This window comes from Olea europaea, chromosome 22 (genome assembly GCF_002742605.1).
Source record: "Olea europaea var. sylvestris chromosome 22, O_europaea_v1, whole genome shotgun sequence".
NCBI classification, from domain to species: Eukaryota; Viridiplantae; Streptophyta; class Magnoliopsida; order Lamiales; family Oleaceae; genus Olea; species Olea europaea.
In genome coordinates, this window is record NC_036258.1 from 4101920 (window position 1) to 4126661 (window position 24742).

Consider the following 24742-nt stretch of genomic DNA (forward strand, 5'->3'; position numbering starts at 1 on the left):
CCCTAATTCTAACATCTCACTATGACATTTTCAAATACAAGACCTCTGAACAAACTAGGGTCCGAAGTGAGGTGGAATCAACAATGACATGACAAAATGGAAGGAACTTTTGTCACTTTTAAATGTTTGTTAATTTCAACTTATAGGTTGTGTGTTCATAAATATCATGTTCTATGTTTAGTCAATACAAGTGATCATAATCATAAAGAGACATGTAGAAGAAAATTAATCATCCCCTAAATCTATTCTAAGATTCTTATTGGTGTTTGTCACTTTTTTTTTTTTTGGTTACTTACAACTTATAGGGTGTCGTGTCCCTAACATGAAATTGTTTACTATATTTAGTTAATAGATGTTAATATAATCACCAAGAGACAAGATGTAGAAGAAAATCTCTAAAAGAAGTATTTATTGATAGTTCATTTGAATTTCATTTTACTGAATTTAATAATGTGGAGTAAGGTTTTATCTAAGATTTTAAGAAAAATTATGCCACATGTTTTGTGACATTTTCATTAAAAAGTGATGTAACATGTTATGCCATTTTTTAATAAAATCAATTTCTTATACAATAATACATCTATGGCTAAGCTTTCAACTTGCTCATAACAATTTCTTTTAAAATGTTAATTTATTTTGTATTCTATTAAATATTAATTATGGTCCGTTTGATTGTAAAGATGGAATTTGGATAGAAAGAAAATCAATTTTCGGGAATTAAATTGCCTAGAAATTGTTTTACTAGGAATTGTCAATTATTGTATTTGATTGGTATAATTTTTCACGTGAAAAATGTTGAAATAAAACTGTTTTTTAGTGTACGTTTGACTTTGTTTTATATGAAAATTATCAATTATAAGGATATAATTTATTGGATTGGGGATATAATTTGTTTCCATTGAAAAAAAAAGAAGCCAAGAAAATCATCTTCTGTTGGTATTCGTATGGCTTTGTTTTATATAAAAATTGTTAATTAAAGGAAAATATTCTTTTACAATTAGAGATAAAATTTGTTTCCATTGCCAAAAAATAAAAAATAAAAATCGCCCAATAGCCTAGAAAACCAATTCCCACCATATAGGCGGGAATTGAAATTCAAGGAAAACAGGAAAAATGTTGATGTGGCAAGGGTAGATGAAAAACCAATTCTATGGGGAAAAAAATTGGCATTAAACATGGCAAAAGTGGAAAATAGAATTTCTATTTTCAATGGAATTCCCACCCCGATCAAACAGGCATGAGTTTCCTTGATAGAGAAAAAGTGTACTTTTTTACTGGAAAACTGATACCACTCAATAAAAAAACCTCACTTGACTTTACACTATATTTTTACATTTAAAACATTTTTTATATGCCCCCGTCTGGGCGTGATTTGTGAAATGGGAGAATCAATTCTCCTGTTTTATTAGTTGGCCCCCGTCTGGGCGTGATTTGTGAAATGGGAGAATCAATTCTCCTGTTTTTCGTCACGTGCGCTTGGGAGCTCCACTTCTGCTGCGTCGAGGTCTGTCTCCGCTCTTAGGATTGCTTCGTCCACCACACCCGCCCGTCGAAGAAAGTTATGAATGGCCATAGTTGCAATTACAACATGTATTTGCACATCAAACGCATAACTTGGCATACGATTGAGTATTTTCCAACGACTTTTCCAAATGCCAAATGCACGTTCGATGACGTTCCTGCAGGATGAGTGCTTGAAATTAAATTTTTCGCGGGCATTTCGAAAGTTACGTCTGCGACCAGTGTCTTTGTCATAGAATTGTTGAAAATGGTACAATATATCCGAACCCTTATAGGGCGCCATATACCCAGGTCAATGAGCAAATCCCGAGTTAACCAGGTAATATTTTCCAGGTGCAGGTTGCGAAAACTCAATCACGGGATTATGTATTGCCCAAGCCAAGATTCGAGCATCGTGGGAGTTTCCCATTGTACCTGCAAACACGAATGTAAAGTACAAATTGAAATCACGTCCCGCTAGCACAATCTGGGTTGGAATTCCTTTTCGTCCGATAAAACTCACCCACTGCTCCCATGGAAGGACGGCTCTAACATGGGTTCTGTCAATCGCACCAATGCAATCCCAAAAAATGTGATGCTTGTTCAGATTCAGAACGTAATGCTTGGCATAATTATTGTAGTTTGGATCCGGTCAAATTACTCGTCGAGAGAATTCGAGGACCGCTTGAAGCACAAGTTTGAAGTAGTGTCCAATGGTTTCCAATGAATGGTTGAAAAGGGTCTGCACCTGTCTGTACCCCTTTCCATGCGCTAATATGCAAAGAAACATACCAACATGTTCATAAATATCTATGTGTTGATGACTGCGAAGCCCGTACTCGTCACGCAGCATATGTGCAAACGCTCACAGCATGAAGGGATACATGTGGAACTCGGCGTAGCATTGTTGAGGACTACAGTTCACTGCGTCCAACATGAACATATGACCATTTCGCGCGAACGGATATTGCGAAACACGAGTGCCTTGTTCGCGATAGTAGTTTCTGAGAGTAACCTCATTCATTTGACAGGACCGAAACCACTCCATAGTCTACTTGCAATTCTTCCATGAATGCCTCGTCACCCTGTTCGTCCACCGCATCAGAGGTCGGGTGCAACTCGTAGGTGAAATCCGAATGTGTCATACGACCACAATCATAATATGATATCCAAGACTATGACTTTTGCATGTTGTAAACTTCTACTACATTTATGTGCCTTTTATAGAACGATTTGTCTTTCAAGCTATGGCCAGAGCAACCAATAATTTATGTGAAGATGGGACTGAAGTGACTAGTCCACCAACTAATGGAGCACTTGTTTGACCCAAATATGAACAACATTCAAAAGTTTGATTGTCTGTACATCTGCTTGTAATTTAACAGAATCAAACTTTTCGCATGCATATGAAAATAAAACGTTTCAACTGCAGAAAGCAAACCTAGGCAACTGTCCCTCGTACATACTAGACACAAACAAAATGTCGTCACATCAAATATAGTACACGTAAACATAAACAATAGTAAGAAAAATTTAAAACGTCTTACGGATGTATACGCAATCTACACAAACATATATCACCGTGGCTGTGTTTTCCTATATTCCTGATAGCTCCACTCCACCCAGGCAAACTTGTCATTTGCACTGTCTTGCATGTCCAGTACTTCTCTATTGGCCTTCTGCAAAAGGAACTTGCACGTGTAAAAGTACAGATCCGTTTGCTTTTGGAGTCAACCCGTAGCCAGCAACTCGCTCATGCATGTCTTCGGGTTGGACACAACCGCTCTAATGAAGTGGTCAATTTTTGCAGCAATCTTCTCACTGACAGAGGTAGCACGGTCCACAGAGTAGGACACGTCCCGAGATGAAAACTTCTTTTTCTTCACCTTCGATCGCTTCCCGGCGGCCTTCCGTTTATCCCCGCTATGCCGGCCGGATTCATCCATGGTCGTAGAGGGTGGTGCAGCTACACCGCCCTTGTCGCTTGAGCTGCTACTCTCTACATCGACTGGGATCTTGTTACGGTGGTCTTCGTGTGTACTGTCTTCGAACATGGCTAAGCCAGTGCGGCAATGCTTGGCTAGGTGTGACTGCGTACTTATCGCAGTTAAAAACATCCCCGAATAAAACTTTGTATCGGTACAACTCTCGGTAGTCCTTGTCCTTGTACTCTTTCCTCTCCTGAAGCAATACAAAGCAGATGAGATTCACATCTTTTGCAAACGAAGTGTGAAAGAAGCAATTACAATTGACTGAAACAAAAAATTGGGATTGCGTCTATTTCAGAAAATAACAACAATGTCAACCATTCCTACCCATGCACATAAATGTATAAATGAAACATAAACACAATTACAATAACACTTTATGTCAATGTGAAGTTGATGGGAATATGTTTATGCATGATGTTGTTCTAACGGTTTCTGATCCTTTTAATATCAACAGGTTAGATATACTATGTAATGTCATTCTCCTTCCTTTGGCAACTTTAGGCCCTTTGATTTATTTTTGCTTATATTGCATTGTTGACTCGTGCTTGCAGTTTTCTTTTAAATAGTTTTATTTGTTAGTCCTGTGCGTATATAGTATTTTAAGGGTTCATCACTTGCATATTTCTCTAGTTATTATCTTTTATCTTACTTTTTTGCCTAGTATGATATATTCTAAAGATGCAGTGACTAATTTACTTTTTGCCACGAATGCAATGTCTCTGAAATTTTATTCTAAAGATGCAGTGGAGAAATGCAGTGACTAATTTACTTTTTGCAGTTATAGTTCTGAAATTAAAATTCTCAAAACATATCATTTTAGTTATATATATATATATGGATCTGTTGATTTGTTCTAACATTTTATTTTTTATTTGTATTCTTATTTTTGCTAGAACAAAAAAAAAAGGTTATGTTTAATGATTGTTGCCTGAATTTTTTATTTTCAATATGCAGGCACTTGCATTTGTTTTTTTGGTTCCTTTCCTAAAAATTAGTATTGAACTTAGGCAATTATTCATGAAAAATAATCCTTCAAGAACACCAGGAATCAATGAGGTCTCTCGAATTTGGATATCAATAACTCAATTTGTTCTGATACTAGTTATTATGATTGTGGCATATCTGTTTTATAAGTACATTATTCGCTGCTTCTGTCACAGGATCTTGAAGTATGTTATTGCAGGAAAACTATCTAATTTCATGCTCGTAACCATATATTGGGCCTATAATAGTAACCTATTGAATTTCCCAATGCTCGTAACCATATATTAGGCCTATAACAGAAACATGTCGATGAGTATATGATGGTACCTTCATTTTTCGATCCCACCACTCCGTCGAGGCGTCGATCAAGCCAGTGGATGTGCCGTACGTAACGCCACTGCTGTTGATCAATTCTTCAAATCTCTTGTGTTTTAAGCAAAGTGCATCCCATCGATTTTTCAGGTGCTGCTTGCTCCATTTGTGCCCTGAGTTGGTGTTAAATAAGAGAACCAATGTCTGTCATCCGTATTTGGTGAAGCACTTCCCATTTCGGTGTCCATCGGTGATTACGATCTCACAGGCGGCGACAAAAATTTGCGTCTCATAGTCAATCCATTGTGCATGCTTACGAGGCCCCGATTCACTATCAACATGATGGGCGTTTGATGTGGAGGAGTTCAGGTGTGGGTGATAATTTGGCTGCTGCAAATTGGGAGGAAAAAAATGTTATTCTCCATCAGCAGAAGCAACCGTTCATGGCAATTTACATTCAACACAAAAATGAACATGTTGGAGGCACTCTACCGTACCGAGGAAACGACAGGATCCATGGTGGTTCTCTCTCGGTGAGTAAATTCTTTTTCAACAAGTTACACAATCGTGTGTGTGTCGGAGAACAGGGATCGCCTTTTGCTTTTGCAGTTCAACTTCAAGTGCAAATGTAATTTTTTTATGTCAGGCCCTTGTGAATCAAATAGTCCAAAGAAATGTATAGATTGGTGACGAGTGAGGAACGTGTAAGGGGAACGAGTAGAAATCGAAGACACAGATGCTTACCTACGATGTTACACGGGAATGGAGATCTACGGGGACGTCGATTGTGATAGTAGAGTCGCTTGTATCGGTGGCCAAAGAAGGCGAACGTCGTCACGGCATATTGGGAGTTGAAGCTGTTGGCAGGGGCGCCATCAACCCGTCGCTACAGTCGTTAGAGCAGTGTGGGGGCAACCGGGTTGTTACAGAAACTGTTGCTGGCTATCGGAAGATTATTTTCTCACTATCGAACAACGAATGAAGCAGATATTGCTGCCGTCGGAGAGCAAGTAGTGTCGGCAGCTTCATCCAGTGGCGGAGTGGTGTCAGCAGCTTCGTCCAGTGGAGGAGTGCAAACTGAGCGTCTCTTGCTTTTTGATTTCATAGAAGAAAGAGAAATGAGGGTTGGTTTGGCATGTTAATTGTTGGGGTAGAAAGGGGAAAAACTAACTGACATGGGTGTCAGTCTATTTGATTCTCATATCAGTAGAAGGTGGAAATGTGGCCGTAGGGAGTATCAACGGTCAGAAAATCACTTAATTTTGGCAATAAAGTGCGCACAGACATGGCCAATGATTTCTCAAAATGCCCTTGCTATTTAGGGGATTTCCATAGGTTTCCGAATATAAATGCTAAAATGTGATTGATGCTAATTCCATATCCCCTAGTCCATTAGGATATAATTTATAAAAGGGAGCGTTCCTCCTATACATGAATTTGACAAGTATTTTTGACAAATAATCATGACTTTTAGATTTAAACAAATTGAACGGTCAGTATGCATTTCACTAGGATCATAGAAAAATTAGTTATAACCACTTGAGATCCATGAAATACTAATCGTTGGACTTGCTTCATCTAAAGGTCACGATTATTTGTCAAAAATACTTGTTCAATCGGTGTGTAAGAGGAACGTTTTTCATTTATAAAATACCTATATTTCACGCTAACTAGATATTAAAGATCTTGTCATACCTCATGACATTTTTCGTTACATGGGTTGCGTCGACATACTATTACATGTCAATCTTGGACAAACAAATGTGGACTAAATAATTGATGAAATTAATTGATAAATAGAATTCACATAATTTGTTATCGTGATCATGAATCACTCAATAGGGGAGAGACGTGAAAGACAAAATTGGTAAATTAATTTATTGTTAAATGTGTGATGTTTTTAATTAGTTAATTGATGTAATTATTAGTTGAACAAAATTAATTATCTGGGTTAACTAATTTTGGGCTTATTAAAATATATGAGCTCTTTCCTTATTATAAGAGGATCAGAGTTTGGAAAACCAATATATACATGTCTAGGGTTGATATAAAATATAACAAGTTTAGTTCGATTTTTTTCTAAAAATTATGTAAAAAACTTAGAAAGCAAAAAAATGCTCAGCTCCTCTATACCGTGTAGTATAAATTTTTGTCTTCAAATCTATCCCATTTGAATTATTGTTAAAGGCTAGATGATTGAAAAACCATGATAAATTGAGAACTAGGAAGCGGTGTTAGTGATCGTGCAAGAGAAAAACAAAACCCTTCAAGTTCGTTTTTCAAAGGTAACGATTTCTTATCCAACATCGCATGTAAATAAATACAGCGATTGGGTTTAGAGAATTAAAATTTAATTTCGATTGTGGTAGTGTGACTTAATTCCAAACTCTCGCAAGGCAAGCCAACCTCCTTTGGTCAGAATTGCAGACGATCTAAAGAAGGAAAAGAAAAATGTAGATGGAGATTAAATTGAAACGAGATAAGCAATCTCATGGAGACAAGTTTTGTCCTTTGCACTTGGGTTAACACTTAACATGATTTCAAGACACCTGTTTCCAAAGATACAACTTCTCTACAAACAAAATACAACATCGTATAAAACTTGGCTAGCAATTTCGAGTTTGGCCGTACTCTTCTTCACTGGAATTATTTTGAAGTTATGAAGACTCAAAAAACTCGAAATAATAAGAACGTAGTATGTTTGAAGAAAAGAAGAGAGAAACCAATACATTTAAATTGGTACTGGACCGAAAAAATGGAGTGAAATGGATTCAATTTAAATATTTCAACGTGTCTATTCTCAATTGTTGTACATTTTGATAAGATTCAATCTAGACTATTCGCTCACATCATTTCATAATGAGACACTATCTAGTGGTTCATATTGCACCCTATTTAAATATACATGGCTCTTCAATATATACCAATTCCATTTAAAAAGTTGCAACAAGTCATTACACCATTTGGAGACTTACTATAGTTCACACATATAAACTATTTAATTCCAACAATTTTCGCAATTGTAACTTATGATACCTGAGATTTTCCTTCTCCATAGACGGCGGTGGTAGAGCACTTCGGTACTGGAAATGTCGGTGTTGGTTCTCCATTTTCTCTTCATAATCAAGTCGAAAGTAAGTAGAGAAAATAGTAAAAATGGAAGAATGTAAATATCCTACTCCTAATGAAATTGAGTTGTGCCTTGGGCCATTGATTATATATAAACTTACTAGTCAACTTCGACATTTGATCAAGTTATAACTCGAATAAATTCACATTGTTTTCCTTACCAAACAGCAAATGCAACTCGAAAGCTATAAACATGTGATCGAATATTATAAAGTTATATAAAACACAGAATTTGAATTAACAAGAGAGAACCTATAGTGTCAATTCATATCATGCGAAAGTATGACTGCGATCCTTCAATCCACTCATCACAATTTTTATCTAATGTTCATTGACAATCAAGGTATTCCAAATCTAAAGACCTATACTCACATTGTGCTTGTTCCTTGCGAAACAATAAATACAATTCATGAATTTTAAACATGGTTTAATTATTAAAATTGACTCCATTTACCTAATTCTTCGTTGTTAATTAGAATCAAGAGAACGTAATGCTCTAGATCCAAAAGTCAATATTCGTGCAGCATTTGTTTTTATCAAGAACTCCAAAATTATCCAATTTTTGCGGAATTAGACGAGCATGAAAGCCGCATTATTCATTCTGTTGATGCTAATTCCACCTACAATTGAACAAATCAAATATGTGAGTTATGGAATTAACTTGAAAAAGAAAAAGGAAATCAAAACTAAATTTGAAGAATGAAGAACAATGAATTTCCCTTTTTATTCGGCTCAGAAAAGTCAATACAACACCACAAAAGTAGCACCAAATTGGAAACTTGCAGTCACGGAGATAAAGGCACACAAAGGCAGAAACTGGGTTTAAAAGCACATAGCAAGGGACGGTTTTTATGTTAGTAAAGTGAGGGCAAAAGACTCCAATTTATAGGCAAGGGACAATCAAATTTTCTAGATTTATTTATTTATTTATTTTTTTGGCAAGATAGAGTTCAAGAAAGTTGAAATTTGTTACCAAGGATAAGGATAGTGCAACCATCTACCTTCCCGTGAGAAAAGGGATAGAAATCCCTTTTTCAAATTATCTTTAAAATTGGATATTGAGCACCTAGCCCAATTGACTGATTTCCTCCAAATACCCAACAGGATTGGGCTACATCAATTGTGGTTTGGATTTATTAATATTCTTCAATCCTGGGCTTATAGCATAGAGGAAATTACAAAAAAGTAGGTGCTTAAATTTTCTAATTCAAAATTTAGGTGCAAGGTTTATTTAACCAAAACTCAGGTATTAATTCAATTTATCCACTAATACCACTACAAAACCTAAATTATTTCCCCTCACTCTTTCACTCTTTTCACTTAACAGTAGGAGTGCCGCCCTTGGAAGAGAGTCTTCGACTGCAGAGGTGTTACCGTCGAAGTCGAACCACCTGAACGGCAACGCCACTACCAGAGAGAACCGTCGTGAGTAGCGGTGTCGAATGTGTATTTGTTGGTATGCCCTGATTTGATCGAAGCTTTTCAGATCGACCAGATGATTTGAGCACTGCACACTCCTTTCTCCCCAATCTCTCCTCTCTAAACGTAGCGACGCTGGCAGCGATGTTATCGCCAGAGTCGAAACACCTATGCAGCAGCGTCACCACCGGAGAGAATCGTCGCACGATGTTGAATTTGTTGGTGTGCCCTAATCTAAGTGACGATTTTTAGATCGGAGCGATGATTTGAGCACCGTGCACATCGGTGCTGAGCCGTGGTTTTGGGGTGGAGGATTTTTTGGGCGGGGATTGTGGTTGTGGTGTGATAGTGTCGGTGGCGTGGTTGAATTGTTGGTGGTGAGGGTACCAGAGGCGATGTTTCTACAGTGATGGTAGATGCATTGTTTCAATGGTGCTAGTAGTGGTTGTGACTAATTATATACTTTGTTCCGTTGGTGCCGTCATGATGGCGATTTTGGTGATGTGTATTGGTTTGTTTTTGTTGAGAGGTGGTGGTGGCGATGGTGTTGGCTATTGTGCGACTGGAGGAGGTAGTGGAGAGGGGTGGTCACAAATTGTTAGCAGTGGTCACAATTTGTGACCTTAGTATTGGTCGTCAACGGGGATCGAGGTGGGATGTTTAGTGTATGTGACCAACAATTTGCTAATTTGTGGCCCACAATATAATTGTGACCTAAAAATTCTGAAATTTGTGACTTAAAAGTAATTTTTCTGATCTGCAACCAATTAATTGTGATTTCGAAATAATCTGTGACGTACAAAATTTTTATTTGTGATCTCGAAATAATTTGTCACCAAATAAATCTGTGACCTTTAATAAACGTATCTGTGATCATGAATCGTAAAATTGTGACCTTAATATATTTCATTAATAAATATTTTTAATTAATTAACTAATAAACCTGATTTTTGCATTTTATAAATTTAAGACTTAGTTTTTGAAGTCTCCATACTTAATACAGAATTTATGATTTTTTCCCTATAGCATATAAAAATGAACGGCCTCAATTTTTCATCATTGTGTGGGGATTATCTGGGCATCACTTACTAAAATAACCAACACATTCCAAATTGTGTGATTAAAATGTAATAATCGTCAGCAATTCTGTATGCATATGTATAGATAGATATTACTGATAAGGATATATAAACACGTAAAAGCCTCAAGATCGAGTTCAAAGCCTGCAATTGATAATGGAAAAGCAAAGCAAGGCCTATGGGGTTCATGTTTTGGCACTTCCTTACCCAAGCCAAGGCCATGTAAATCCCATGTGCCAATTCTGCAAGAAGTTAGTCTCCAAAGGAACAAAAGCCACTTTAGCAGTCACCAACTATATTTCCAAATCTACAAGCCCGAAATCCGACACCGTGGCTATCGACACATTTTCTGACGGTTACGATGAAGGTGGTTTCACGCAAGCTGGTGATGTCGACAAATATCTAGCGCGTTTGGAAAAAAGAGGCTCCAAAACAGTGGCAGAACTCATTCAGAAGTACCAAAAATCTAACCATCCTATTGATTGTATTGTTTATGATTCAATGTTGCCTTGGGCTTTGGATGTGGCCAAAGAGTTTGGAATTCTTGGAGCCTGTTTCTTCACACAGGCTTGTGCTGTTAATTATGTGTACTATTATGTGCATCATGGGTTGTTGACACTGCCTGTTTCGTCGCTGCCAGTCGAGATTCCTGGATTTCCACCCCTTCATCTGCCTGATATGCCATCATTCATTTATGTATATGGATCTTATCCAGGTTACTTCCACTTGGTGTTAAACCAATTTTCAAATGTTGACAAGGCTGATTTTTTGCTTGTTAATTCGTATTACAAGTTAGAGGAAAAAGTAAGTTGTTATTCTAAGAATGGTTATTAATTCATTTTTTATGACTCGTTTGGTAAAGTGTAGTATACTAACACAGAACATGGCCTGAAGTCCTTTTTTTCATTGCTTAATTTGTTGAACTGTAACAAATGTCTCGTTTTGGCAGGCGATCGATGCAATGGAAGAAGTGTGTCCGATGTTAACAATAGGACCAACAATTCCATCTTTCTATCTGGATAATCGAGTCGAAAATGACAACAATTATGAGCTCAACCTCTTCGAATTAGATCTTTCGTCAAACTGCATTAATTGGCTTGACACTAAGCCGGCCGGATCCGTCATATACATAGCATTTGGTAGCATGGTCTCTATCTCGGAAAAGCAAATAGAAGAAATTGCAATGGGCTTAAAAAATAGCAATTTCAACTTCTTATGGGTTGCCAAGGCTTCTGACCAAGAAAAACTCCCTAAAAATTTTGTCGAAGACGATAAAGGTTTGCTCGTTACTTGGAGTCCACAGCTAAAGGTACTGTCAAACAAAGCCTTGGGGTGTTTTTTTTCACATGGGGGATGGAATTCGACAATTGAGGCATTGAGTATGGGGGTGCCAATGGTGGTTATGCCACAATGGACGGATCAAACGACGAATGCTAAGCTTGTGGAGGATGTTTGGAATGTGGGCTTAAGGGTGAAAGTTGATGAAAATGGGATTGTTGGGAGAGAAGAAATTGAGGGTTGTTTAAGGGAAGTAATGGAGGGGGAAAAGGGAAAGGAGATGAAGAAATCTGCTAGTAAATGGAAGGATTTGGCTAAGGAGGCAGTATCTGAGGGTGGTACTTCTGATACAAATATTAATGATTTTATATCTATGTTAAATAAAAAGCCACAGTGATGATGCATATGAATATTAGGTATATAAATTTATGGAGTAATATCATCACCCAAAATCGAGCGAAGGAAGATCGCGTGGATAATCAAGTATCACAAGGCTTGGGGTTGGGCTTGATAGAAAGATTAGCGCATCAGTTCGAGGACTAGACGACTCGATAGATTTTCATTTTTAGTTGCTTCGCCTCAAATTATTATTATTATTATTTTTTTTTTTTTTTTTTTTTTTTTTTTTTGTTTTTTGTTTTTGGGTTCTTATGTGTTACTCCTGCCTTTGATCGATGCTCTAAATTACATATTGGTTTGGTCCTTTTATTTTTTATTATCATTTTCTCGATATTTTTATGTCGAAATCAACGAATTCTTGATCGAATCTTATCGTTCAATTAGGTTCCATTGCATGTCACATATAGTATATGTAATTTGATTAGGTAATAGAAAGTGGATTTTGAGTTTGTTGATTGCATTTGAGCTATGTTAACGTACACCAACAGTAGAATCAAATGTGTGATATGTTGTATAATGGAGACATGATTAAATTTGAATTCTGATGGAATTCCATGTATTAGTCTTGGCGAGTTTGATATAGGCCGCTATTTGATTTAGATAAAATTAAATTTTTAGTAAATTTTGATAAAAGTTGATTAAATGCATAGTTGAAAAGTTCTGAATTCCTTAAGATATGTGATTAATATTAATTATTGACTTTAATTTAAATTTAAATTTGATTTTTAAAGTGAACCAAAGAGGAAGTGAGTAAATAACATCAGTTGAATCATTGAATATCCCATTCAATATCCATTACTTACATATTCACGAATTTAAGTGCTTAAATCCATTAAAAATAAATAGGAAAACTTGCAGTAGAAGCTCCAAACTTTTGAAACATTAGCAGACTTTCCTCAAATCTTTCATTTGTTGCAGCCGTCACCCCTAACATTTCCAAACGTTGCATGTGAAGCCCCTTTGAATAGTTTTCGTCAAAAATTTTGTCAGTTGATCATTAAAATAAACTTTGACCATCTTTTAATCAATTTTAAAAGGGTAACCTTTCTATTTACCACATTAAACAATTAAAAAATATCTTAAATAAAAAACCAAAAAGAGAGAGAGAGAGAAGAAGAAGAAAAATGGATCTTCGTCCCCACCCCACCCCACCCCACCCCTTCAATTCAAAACCAGCACGAAATATTTGCAATTTTCCCAAATAAGAGTGCGTTTAGTTTGCTATTTTGAGACCATTTTCATTTTTTAAAACACTCAAAATGTGCTTGATATGTTATTTTCAAAAACGTGTTTTCGAAAACAAAGAAAATTTTAGAACATAAAACTAAAAATGACTTTTTGATGTTTTGAGCGTTTTTAATGAAAAACACTAAAAAAAACTCAAAACAAGGAAAGTGAACTTAGAAATTTCTCAAATTAAAATAATTAATAAAATCTCACAAAACCTACCCAAGTACAAATAACTATCTCTTCTCAAACTCTTTCAAAATGTCATAAAACTATTTTCAAATTTTTTAAACAAAATGCATTTTCTAGTTTCTTTTTGTTTTAAGAAACAATTTTTTCAAAATGACAAATCAAACGTATTTTCTACAATTTTAAAATAATCCCTCAAAACAAAAAATAGAAATGAATTCAAAACTGAAAACACAAACACAAACCAAACGCACCCTAAACTTTTGGTAAGATGTGTTGTTAAAACCTGAGAAAAAGTGAGTTTATGTGAAAAAAAATATTTCATTTAGGAGAATGTATACTTGAAAATAAGTTCAAATAAAAATAACTATGGCTAAGAAAAAGATACCGTCGGCAGTGTTGTTTGTTGAGTGAAATTCGAGAATGTTGTGCGATAATTTATAAATAAATCGTGAATAAATATTTGGGCAGAATTTCGACTTACAAAATTAACACAATAAATTAGAACAAAAAATGGTCAAGACAAGAGTTCGACTCTTACTTCTTAAGACGATAATGCCCCGCACCGATACTGATGGTCCCTAACACTCGTCTCCTAAGATACAACTAATCTATTGATCTCTCAAAAATTGGAGGACTAAAATAATATTTAGGACTAAAATGCAAAATATGGAGCACTGCAGAGCAAAAGGGCAATATTGCAGGAGAGGAAAGTAGAAGAAATTTTTGGAATGAACAAAATCTGGAATCTAGGGATCTATTTATAGAAATTGAAAGATTATGCTCAAAAGTCACAACAATCGAAAAGTTGTCTTGGAACAGAAACAACCCGTTTGGATAAGCAGTTAAAACTATCACCAATCGCCAGTTTTCTAAAAGAAGCCACGTGTCACACATAGAAAATTCGAAAAAGGAAAAATAAATACTATAATTAAAAAAGATTATTTAATTAATAAAATAATATAATTAAAATATTATTTTACCAAAAAATATATATACCAATTGGGCCAAGCCCAAGCCCAAGCCCATGACCCGTGCCGTGCCGAACCGAGCCGATCGAACGGACACAACGACGCACGCGTGTGAGCTTTAGTTGAATTTACTAGCATGTAGGTCTCCTCCCTTTCAAAGACTAGTGGTGCTCCTTGAGGTCCAAACCCAAGTCTCAAACTTGAGCTATATAAAGTGGTTTCCATTTTTCTAGTTTTCCTATGTGAGATTGGTACTTTCCAATTTTTCACCAATTTTTATTCCTTATTTATTTTAACTTCGAGTGATCATATTTTGGTTTTAATTTCTCATTCACCCTTAATTAGCTTTGAGAAATAAATACATATATCAATTCTATTCATAGAGTAGAAAGCATTTGGCCAAAGAAATTATTTATCCAACTAACATGACCCACTTAAATAATTGGTCAAAAGTTGGTCAAACCAACTAATTTATTTCAATTTTCCAACATTATTTAGCTTTTTCCATGGTTATTAGGTAAAAGATTTTTTAAATTCTTCAAATTGGTAAAAGAGTGGTGATTTTTTAAAAAATTTTTAAAACAGAGATCTCCATCACTAATCAGAAGTGTTAATTTCAAATTGGGATTAATCCAAGTGTACTATGTGCATCTTTCTTTGTATTATGGTTGACATTTTTCCTTATGTTGTACAATTTGGATAGTGATGTGAAATGGTTTTGTGAAAATCAAAGGAGATTATATGTGGAAGAATGTCAAAAAAGACAAACATTGATGTAAATATTGTTGGAATGTGGAAACAGAATTACTCAGAAATTAAAATTTTCTTTAATTCAATAAACAAGATTGTTTAGATGTTCACGTGTATATTAAATCAAGAATAAAATATTCGAATTTTTACCTAAATTTGATGACTAATTCTTTAATTAATTATGAATTACGAATTTCCAGCTTTTAATTCCAATAACTTGATGTTTCAAACCTCCAAATCTTTTATGATATTCTTCAGAGTCAATGTTATACCAGTGAGTAGGCACATTCTTTTAATTAAATCAAGAAACTAGTTCTTGAACTAGACAATTGAATAAGATGAGAATATAATTATTTTCTCTCCAAATTTGAATACTATGGAATTATGTATTATCATTGTTGCACAATCCCATAAGCTGTCTAGTTTTCATATCTAATATCTATTTATAGAAATAGAATAGTTGCAATCATTGTACAATAATAATTCCCCATTTAAATAAAAGTTCTAATTAAAATCAAAGTAATGACTTTAACTAAAGTCCAAAACCAATTAATTTACATTTAATTATATGTGTAGTTTTAGAATATTAATTATAATTATAATTAAGTTTACAACTTTCATATTAATTATATCTAAGTATGAAACTTCATTGTACAATTAAGATCAAAACTATTATAATTACTATAATTAAGTTCCACAGGGACCTAATCGAACATAAATTATCCAACCTCCAATAAGTATATCTTGTATAGTCGACCCTAGACCATCTAATCTAATTATTAGTTTTTGCTTTTTTTGCTGGAGGCAAAAAATTAAATTCCTGGAATATATAAGATCACAAAAATCAATAAAATCTATAATACTTTTCTCAGACATGTCGTATATGTATTTGATCCACAACCGAGATCCGATAGTTAGGCACGAGAATATATGATCATTTTGCCTTTCTAATTATTCTCAATAACTCAAGTATCATTCTCCTCAACAATCCTATGAACTAATCACATATGTCAAAGTTTCGCTATCGTTAAACATTAAACTCAAATTTTAACCGTACAACAGAAAATACTTAAGTAGTCACTCTATCCATTTTTCAAGATGATGATTCTTGACATGAATTCATGTTCTATATTTCGCTCATTTTCAAGTGCCCAACTCATAGAGATATTTAACCAATCAAAATGATCACGCCATTGATGATTCAAAGAACCATCAAAATCACGAAAAAACATACATAACCATGTCAAGGGATTTAGATGAAAGTTCACAGTAGTAAAGTAAAATTTAATTTTTCGCACGATCATGCTATAGAATTAGACTCGACATGTGATCTTATACTTAATATGTACTAGTGTCACCTTTTAACTATTTCTTTGATAAGGATAAATCACAAACCCAAGTAAATCGATCAATACTACAATATTTCAGTACAAGGTGTTGACTCTTATACATTGGTTGTGAACAAATTATTTATGATCAAAATATAAGTTGGGTTACATTGTACTTTTCAAAACAAGTACCCAACTTATATTATTATAAGTGATCACATGCACTTTAATTCGCATGTTCAATAATTAATAGTGTAGTATATAATAAAACAATAATCTTTTTATTATAAATTATTATTTTGTCATGATTTTTCAAATCATCTACCATAACTAATCATCAAATGTGAAACATGTTTTTCAAATCTCGTAACTTTTACTTGTTACCGGGAAATGGACAGATTTGACGGTAGTGATGCATGTGTTGGAGAATTACATCGATAATTGTGCATAATATATTCATAAAAACATATCGTTAATTTGCGTGAAATCGAAATATAATTTCGACTCACCGAGATAGGATTTGAGAAAACAAAATAAGAATTTATCGAATCCGAATACCTAAATATGGATTATTCCCTTTCAATTCATGATCGAAAGCAAGTAATTCTTTGGATCAAACCTTGAAGGATAAATATATAAATAATGATAATCATTTTCGAAAATCAAATCATAATAAAAGGAATCAGAAAATGAAGAAAGAAGATACAAATGATGGATTTTTGATCGAGGCAAGTGTTGGATACTTTATCCTTAAGATGAATTTGCCCCGCATCAGTGCTAACGGTTCTCCGGCAATCATTTCCTAAGATACAACGATCACGTCGAGCCATAGGAGCACTCCAAATGACTTCGTAGCCTTTTCCAACGTCTTCTATATCCCCAACTTAAAATATAATTTATGAAAATTATTTTTATTTGAGTAGTAAATTGAAAAACTTATAAAAGTCCGAAGTAGACCTTTTCTTTCAATAACAGTGAGTTCACAAATTGAGATTACTTCAATTCAAAGTTGTTGGTTACTTCGACTGGATGAATCTTATTGATGGAATACTTAAATCATAATTCAGTAACAATTTTGCCTACATATCACATCTATTTGAGACATGTTGTTGGTCAATGTTACTTAAAAGGAGCTATTGCAATTTAAAATCAATTACATATTTTACTTTAAGAAAAATTTAAAATCACAATTGTAGAAAAACTCCGCTTAAGGTTTGTTTTACTCGTATGTTTAGATGAACAAATGAAAATAGCAAACGACGCGTTAAACCAAAGTTGCAATTCTCCAAACGATTCGCACATTGCCAAAAATCTTTGCAGGACTTTTTTATATACTCTAAGCACTTGACGGAGGCATGTAATCGAGCGTATCCCTTATGTTTAATCGAATTGATGGTCCCATGGATGAGCATATATTGGCCTTTAGCACCGGATGGCTTGTTTGCTGTTACTAATTTCTGGCGATCGAAGAAAACTTGTTATGGATGCATTTAGACCGTGTTGGAGCACGAGAAAAGATGTAGGTTAATGAAACAATGGTCAACTTTTACAGCATACCACTGAGCAAGAAAGTTTATAATAGGATCAGTCCCAGAAAAACCATTCCACACTTGATATCTGGGGTGAAAATCTGCAGTAAAGTTTCCTAGAATTTGGGATAAACATATCGTTGGAGATGATTTTGACCTGAAATTGAAAAAATTTAAGGGATTTTGAATTGGGTTGTGCGATAAAAAGGGGAGGGTCTGTGATAAAAGGCGGGTTTGGGGGAGTAATGTATGCTATCGAAATTATTGCTGATATGATTTAGTTAGGACTTTTACATTTTTATTTTTGCTATAATTTTACAGTACTCATAGGAAATTAAAAAGTTAACAGGTAATATTTGAAATTTAAAAAAATATTAGTTATGTGGTGTAATTTCCACTTTCCTTTTTTCTTTTTAAATCAGCTTTTCACGATTTTTTTGGCCCTTGTTTGAGCCCCATTTTTGGAAAAGAATGAATTTTTGAATAGTGTATTGATGAGAAATATGTGGTTAAAAAATAAGAAAAAATTTTGAATTTATATTTAATATTATTTTATTGAAAAATGTATGGTTGAAATAATATTAAAACACTGTTGAAAAATGCATTTTTTTCAAAAAAAAAATGGGCTCAAACAAGGGCTTGCTCATAAATGGCAGCAGTTGCCCCCACCGGGCTTGGAGTTTTCCGTTTTTCTTTTTTAAATCAGCTTTTCACAATCTGTTTTGCTTATAAAATGGAACAAAATATGCTGATAAAATAGTATCCCACATGGACACCCACTTGAGAATTTTTTTTCAAGGATATATATATATATATACACACACACACAAACAAATGTGTACAATATGACATATTTACTCTCACAAACAAGTAGCCCCCACTTGAATTTAAAAAATATCTGCTCGTGGTCTCCAACTCCTATTGTAAATAGTGAGTGAAAGATTTTGTAAAAAAGGTTTATGAGTGTAACATGATTCTTAACATGATTCTTTTTACAAAGATGCTAGATAACTCATAGTAGACATCTTACTTAACATTTGGTGTGTTGTAAACAAATAAGTGGAGGGAATTTTTTTAACTGTCAACCGACAGTTTACTGAGTGACAAATTGTCAAACTTGATGCACATGAAAGTGTACACCAAGCAGAACCGAAATTTTTAATACTTCCTAAGAATGAAATTTAGTACTTTTTGTTATTATTTAATTGGTATGTGTTACTTCAAAATTTGTTCGATCGAGTGGTTAATAATCATTTGTACTTTGACGATCAAATAATTGTGGAAACGAGATAAAATGAGTGCAAGAAAAATATGTGAGGAGATTTCGCAAGGGTTTATAGAGGTTCGTGAACCAGACTCGAGCTTAAAATGATATTACTTGATTCGATCAATCCAATCCAATCCAATCAACATCATTGATGCCTAATCAGTTAATGTGTGACCCCATCGACCATGTACATACAACATAATTTATAAATATAATAATGTGTCTTATTTATCCATGTTTGAGTCTCAATCACATAGCGGGTCTCAATTAATTAATACATGCCAATTAAATTGTGATAGTGAATACTGAGTACTTAATACTTTGAATTGTTTGATCCCAATTTCTTAAAACTCGTTTTTTCACAAATTTATTGTATATATTACTTGATAATTTATTAACATCAAATTATTATATTTCACCGAATAATCAACTTTATGAAGTAATATGTTATAAAATAAAATTTCAAACAAAAGTGTTTTTTAGTTTTTGTTTTGAGAAACAATTTTTAGAATGACAAACTAAAATATTTTTAGCAATTTAAAATAAACCCTAAAAAATTGAAAATAAACTCAAAATTGAAAATCCAAAAAATGAAACATAAACCAAATAGGCCATTAGATTTTTGTGATGTTAGACAATAATCAATAGACTTTCTATTTATAAAGAGCATATTATATATATATGTAACATCTTTAAATTCAGATAGTACATCTTTTTAGAATAGCGTTATTTGTACATTAGCAGTTATATAATGGTTTACATATAGGTAAGGCGTCAAAAGATAGTGTAGAATTTTTTTTTTTATTTAATCGAGAATTTTTTAACATAATAATATTTTTTTGACATAATAGCACAATCAGAAAGTTTAATATATTAGTTTAAATTTGAAAAGTTAAACTGACTCTCTATAAAAAGTGAAAATAGAAAGTCTTTGAAACTTATTTTTATGTATTAACTTTTAAAATAGAGAGACTTTTCTATTTAAATAGTTTTTTTTGGATATACTCTAATTTTTAATTATTTTTTTTAATTTTTTTTTAAAGATGACCTGTGTACTAGAAATTGTTTGGAAATCTTTTTGGACCCTTTAATCCCCTCACGTGAACGGCCCAATACATTCAAAATACCCGGTACTGACGCGGATTGTATACCCATACTCTGTCAGGGTACTTTTAAAATTGACTAAGTCAAATCACCTAAATTTCACATTGACTTCTCAACAAAGAGATATTATGAAAATGACATTTCCAATGTTAAAAGACAAAAATACCCTTAAATACAATATACAATTACAAAAGTTGATTTTTTTAAAAGATATCAATACCCTTTTACTTAACAAATAAAAACTAAACACTTCCTACTTTTCTTATCTGTTTGCTCCAACACAGATAAATAAAACACTCTCATCTTTCATCTGCTTCAACTGCAGAAACTAAAAAATTTATCGAAATCGGAAGCCGAAAAATTTGTGGACATCAATCTCGTTGGTTTAGTAAGTTTATATATACAAATTTAATCTTATTTTCGTTAAATTATTGTACGTTTAAATTGATAAATTGTATTTCGACATTTAATGGTAATGTAGATAAAAAAAATTAATAGATCTGTAATTTTTTAAGCATTTGACTAGAAAAAATTCATCTGTATATACTTTGCTGGACGAGTGTTGAGTGTTAACAGCCCAGCACGTGCCGGTGATTTGACTGTTAAACAGACTGTTTAACAACCGATCAAATAGTCGGCTGTTTAGACAGCTGTTTGTCAACCGTTTTCTTTTTTCCCATTTTTTGGGTTATTTTTATTGCTATTGATATTTTTCTTGTAATTAAAAATTTTGTTTCGACGTGCAAATATGGTTGTAGTTTCAGTTTGTTACTTTGGTGATTTCGAATTGGACGAAAAAAATTGATGGGTATGGAAATGGACAAGTGCTAAACGTGGTGGTACTGCAATTTTCATATCATCAGGTACATCGTATGTAGAACTCTATAATGATTTACAGAACAAGTTGAATGTTGATCCTTCTCAGTACAACATGGAATTGAAATTAAAATTCAGCAAGCACGTATCAGTTCCGATTCCACCTATATTGATTTCTTATGTTGATGAAGTGAATTATCTGATTGAATTGAACAATAAGCACACGACTCCTCTTTGCGTGACTTTAGTAAGGAATGATGTCGTCGAAGATGAACAAGTAGACTCGAGAGGTGGGATCACAATACTAATGATTTTTGGGATACGTGGAGATAGCTCGTGAAGATGATGTATTTATTCCAGAGACAGTTGCACACAGAATCCCCTCCGCAGCTCGTGACAACGAGAATGAAAATGCAAATACTTTTACAAACGAGGAGTTGATTGCTTTATCCCGGCAGAGACATGAGCAGTGTGGGACCTCGAAGGCCAGATCGAGTGGATCGTCCTCCAGTTCCTCACGTATGGTTCTCGATAATGAGGATTTGTATATCGAGCAACTGTTTGAAACGAAGAAAGATTTGCAAGAAGCCGTGCACCTAATTGCACTGAAATACAACTTCGAGTTTAGAGTGAAAAAATCGAATAGGTCGTTGTTGACGTTATCATGCGTAGATGACAGTTGCAATTGGCGTTTGCGAGCGATGAAGATGGACACGATGAGTGCTTCGTAATTCGTAAATATACACGGGAACATACTTGTGAAGTGGGAGTTTGTCGCAATGATCACGGCAAGCATGAGCTTTGTTTATTGGTCGATAGACAATGCATAAGTATTAGGATCCACGGACAATTTACATACCATCGGACATTATTAACGATGTTCGTCGAGAGTACGAAGTAGTCATGAGCTATCAGAAGGCCCGGAAGGCTAAAGAATGCGCGTTGGGAGATTTAATGGGCTCAGCAGAGGAAAGCTATACTAAATTGGTCAGGTATTGCCATAATATGGAGAAAACTAATCCTAGCTCGGCATTTTTTATTGAGACGGAGGTCTATAACTGCTTCAAATTCTTCTTTATGGCTCTTAGACAATGCATTCGGGGATTTCGAAATGCTATGCGACCCCTAATTTTAGTCGATGATACAACTCTGAAATCCAAATACCAAGGCAAGTTGATTATTGCTACATGTCAAGATGCCAACATCCAAATTTACCATTTTGCATTCGGCATACAGTTAAACCTCGATAAAGTAATGTTCGATAAAGTAATAACCTCGATTATATAATAATTTCTTTCGATCCCGACTTGAGCCAATGGACTAAAGTAATAACCTCGCTAAATGCATTAAGTAATAAAAAAAAATTGAATCTTTAAGGGCCCAATAAAAATATAAAGTAATAATTACTGGATTTCATTGTGAAAAAAAAAAAAATATATATATATATATATAGACCAAAATCTTTCAATCAATCAACAATACCCGTACAATAATCATTCCTTTTGAAAATATGCATCTATACTTGATTGTTTTTTCTTCCCACCTAAACCAAAATGAACCCCATCCTTAACTTTTTGTAGAGCATACACAACTTTCGGAATATTTTGCTTGTGTTGTAGTAAGTAGTTGCTTAAGGTGACTATTGCTTGAAATGCCTCTTTTTGACGATACATTTGGGACAACGCTACTATCATCTGGTTTAGGATCATTCTCATCATCATTACTGTTCATTACCGATTGAATAATTTCTTCGTCTGTAGATGATTCCATAACTGCATCATTCTCGCTACGATAGTTCAAAAGATGTTCAATGTCCATCACATTTCTATAGTGTAAATTAGAGATGACATCATTTAATCATTGGATGCTTTCATCTAATTCACCAACTTCTGGTTCCGGAACATTGTTTTCTTCTGACCGAATCTTGTAATGCCGAAAACAATTTGCAATTGTTGTTATCTTCACATCAAAATTCCAAGCCATGTTAGCAAAATTAATAGCATTCAAAATATTAAATTTTTCAGGATTTGGTGCTTCAACCTCAAGGCCTTGTAAGATGCTAGAATAAAAACGACGACGATAATGAATTTTGAATGCTCAAATAATCCCAGCATCACATGGTTGAATCTTAGACGTTGTGTTAGGAGGTAAAAAAAATAACTCTACATTTCTCAAGCCTTCAACTACCTTTGAATGAGCTGGACAATTATCTACTATTAAGAAAACCTTCCTGCCATTCATTCTCTTATCAAACCAACCAACAAAATCTTGAAAAAGCAAGCCAGTCATCCAAGCTTTCTTGTTGGATCGATACTTGCAATTAAGATTGTTCATGTTCACATTTTTAAAGCATCTATGATTTGCATACTTACCAATAACTCAAAGTGGTACTTTGTCATATCCATCACCATTACAACAAACAACAATAGTAATTCTCTCCTTATCTTTTTTGCGTCCTTCGAGCTGTTTAGTAGCAAGTGAATGATCGGCTTTCAATCGATAAAATAATCTAGTTTTATCCATATTGTAAATATCCTTCAACTGAAACTGGTCTAGTTTTGATCGTATTTCAGGTAAAGCATTTTCAATGTTCTCCATGATAACTGAACCACTCTCACCAAAACGTCGGTAAGATTTGATTCCATATCTTGTCTTGAAACGTTCTAACTATCCACTAGAAAAGCTAAATTCTGGATTAGTTTCACCATACATTTTTTGCAAAAACTCTTTTGCTTTTCCTTGGATAATTTCTCTAGACATGTTCACTTTATCTTGCCTTTGAAGAAACCATTCATACAAAACTTTCTCTAAATCGTGGTATTTTGCTGATTTGTGCCTTTTAACATCGCTATTTTTCATCTCATTTGACAAATATTCCGACGCCCTTTTGAGAGTGTTCGATATTGCTGATTGACTAATAGTCAAATCAAACTTTTGTTGCACTTATGCTTGCATATCTTTTTGGCTAATAGTTGGATTCTCTTTCTTATGCTCACATATTGCACTCCTCATTTTATCGGTTAAAGTTGATTTTTTTACTCCTTTCAAATGATGAGAAGACATTGGAGGGGAAACAAAATATTGTATGTGCTAGGAATATGTCTTCCAAACATCTAGCTTTTATAGGTAAAGATTAAACATTTTCATTTGCTATGTATGTGAACTCAATTTTTAGAGACATTAAGTTTTACTAAAACTTTTGAGCTTCCCTAGATTCAAATAATACTTTGATTAGTGTCTTTTGATTTTTCTTACCACATACAATGTACATATTTTATATTGAAAAACTCTCTCTAAAATAATAAATATTTATTTATCGATAAATGAATAATTTATTCATTTATTGATAAATAAATAATCTCGCTAAATGAATATTTTTTTCTAGTCCCGAGGGTATTACTTTATCGAGATTTAACTATAGTTGATAGCAAGAATGATCTATCGATGCGTTGGTTCTTCACAAAGCTCGG

The 24742-nt window shown here is 34.0% G+C and overlaps 1 protein-coding gene and 1 pseudogene across 1 annotated transcript; one reads left to right on the forward strand and one right to left on the reverse strand.

Annotated features, from left to right (window-relative positions):
* Positions 1-10503: 10503 nt before the first annotated feature.
* Positions 10504-12406, forward strand: LOC111371433 (UDP-glycosyltransferase 74F2-like). The gene is made up of 2 exons (XM_022993419.1): positions 10504-11218; positions 11364-12406. Exons 1-2 carry the CDS (start codon positions 10571-10573, stop codon positions 12087-12089), a joined length of 1374 nt encoding a protein of 457 aa, XP_022849187.1. The 5' UTR covers positions 10504-10570; the 3' UTR covers positions 12090-12406.
* A 10432-nt stretch (positions 12407-22838) lies between these two features.
* On the reverse strand, positions 22839-24357 carry LOC111371060 (annotated as a pseudogene).
* Between the last annotated feature and the right edge of the window lie 385 nt (positions 24358-24742).

Bases quoted from the DNA above. Each gene is read 5' to 3' on its own strand.
- LOC111371433 (XM_022993419.1), top strand. From the start codon at position 10,571: ATGGAAAAGCAAAGCAAGGCCTATGGGGTTCATGTTTTGGCACTTCCT. The intron at 11,219-11,363 runs GTAAGTTGTTAT...TCGTTTTGGCAG, and splicing joins ATTACAAGTTAGAGGAAAAA to GCGATCGATGCAATGGAAGA.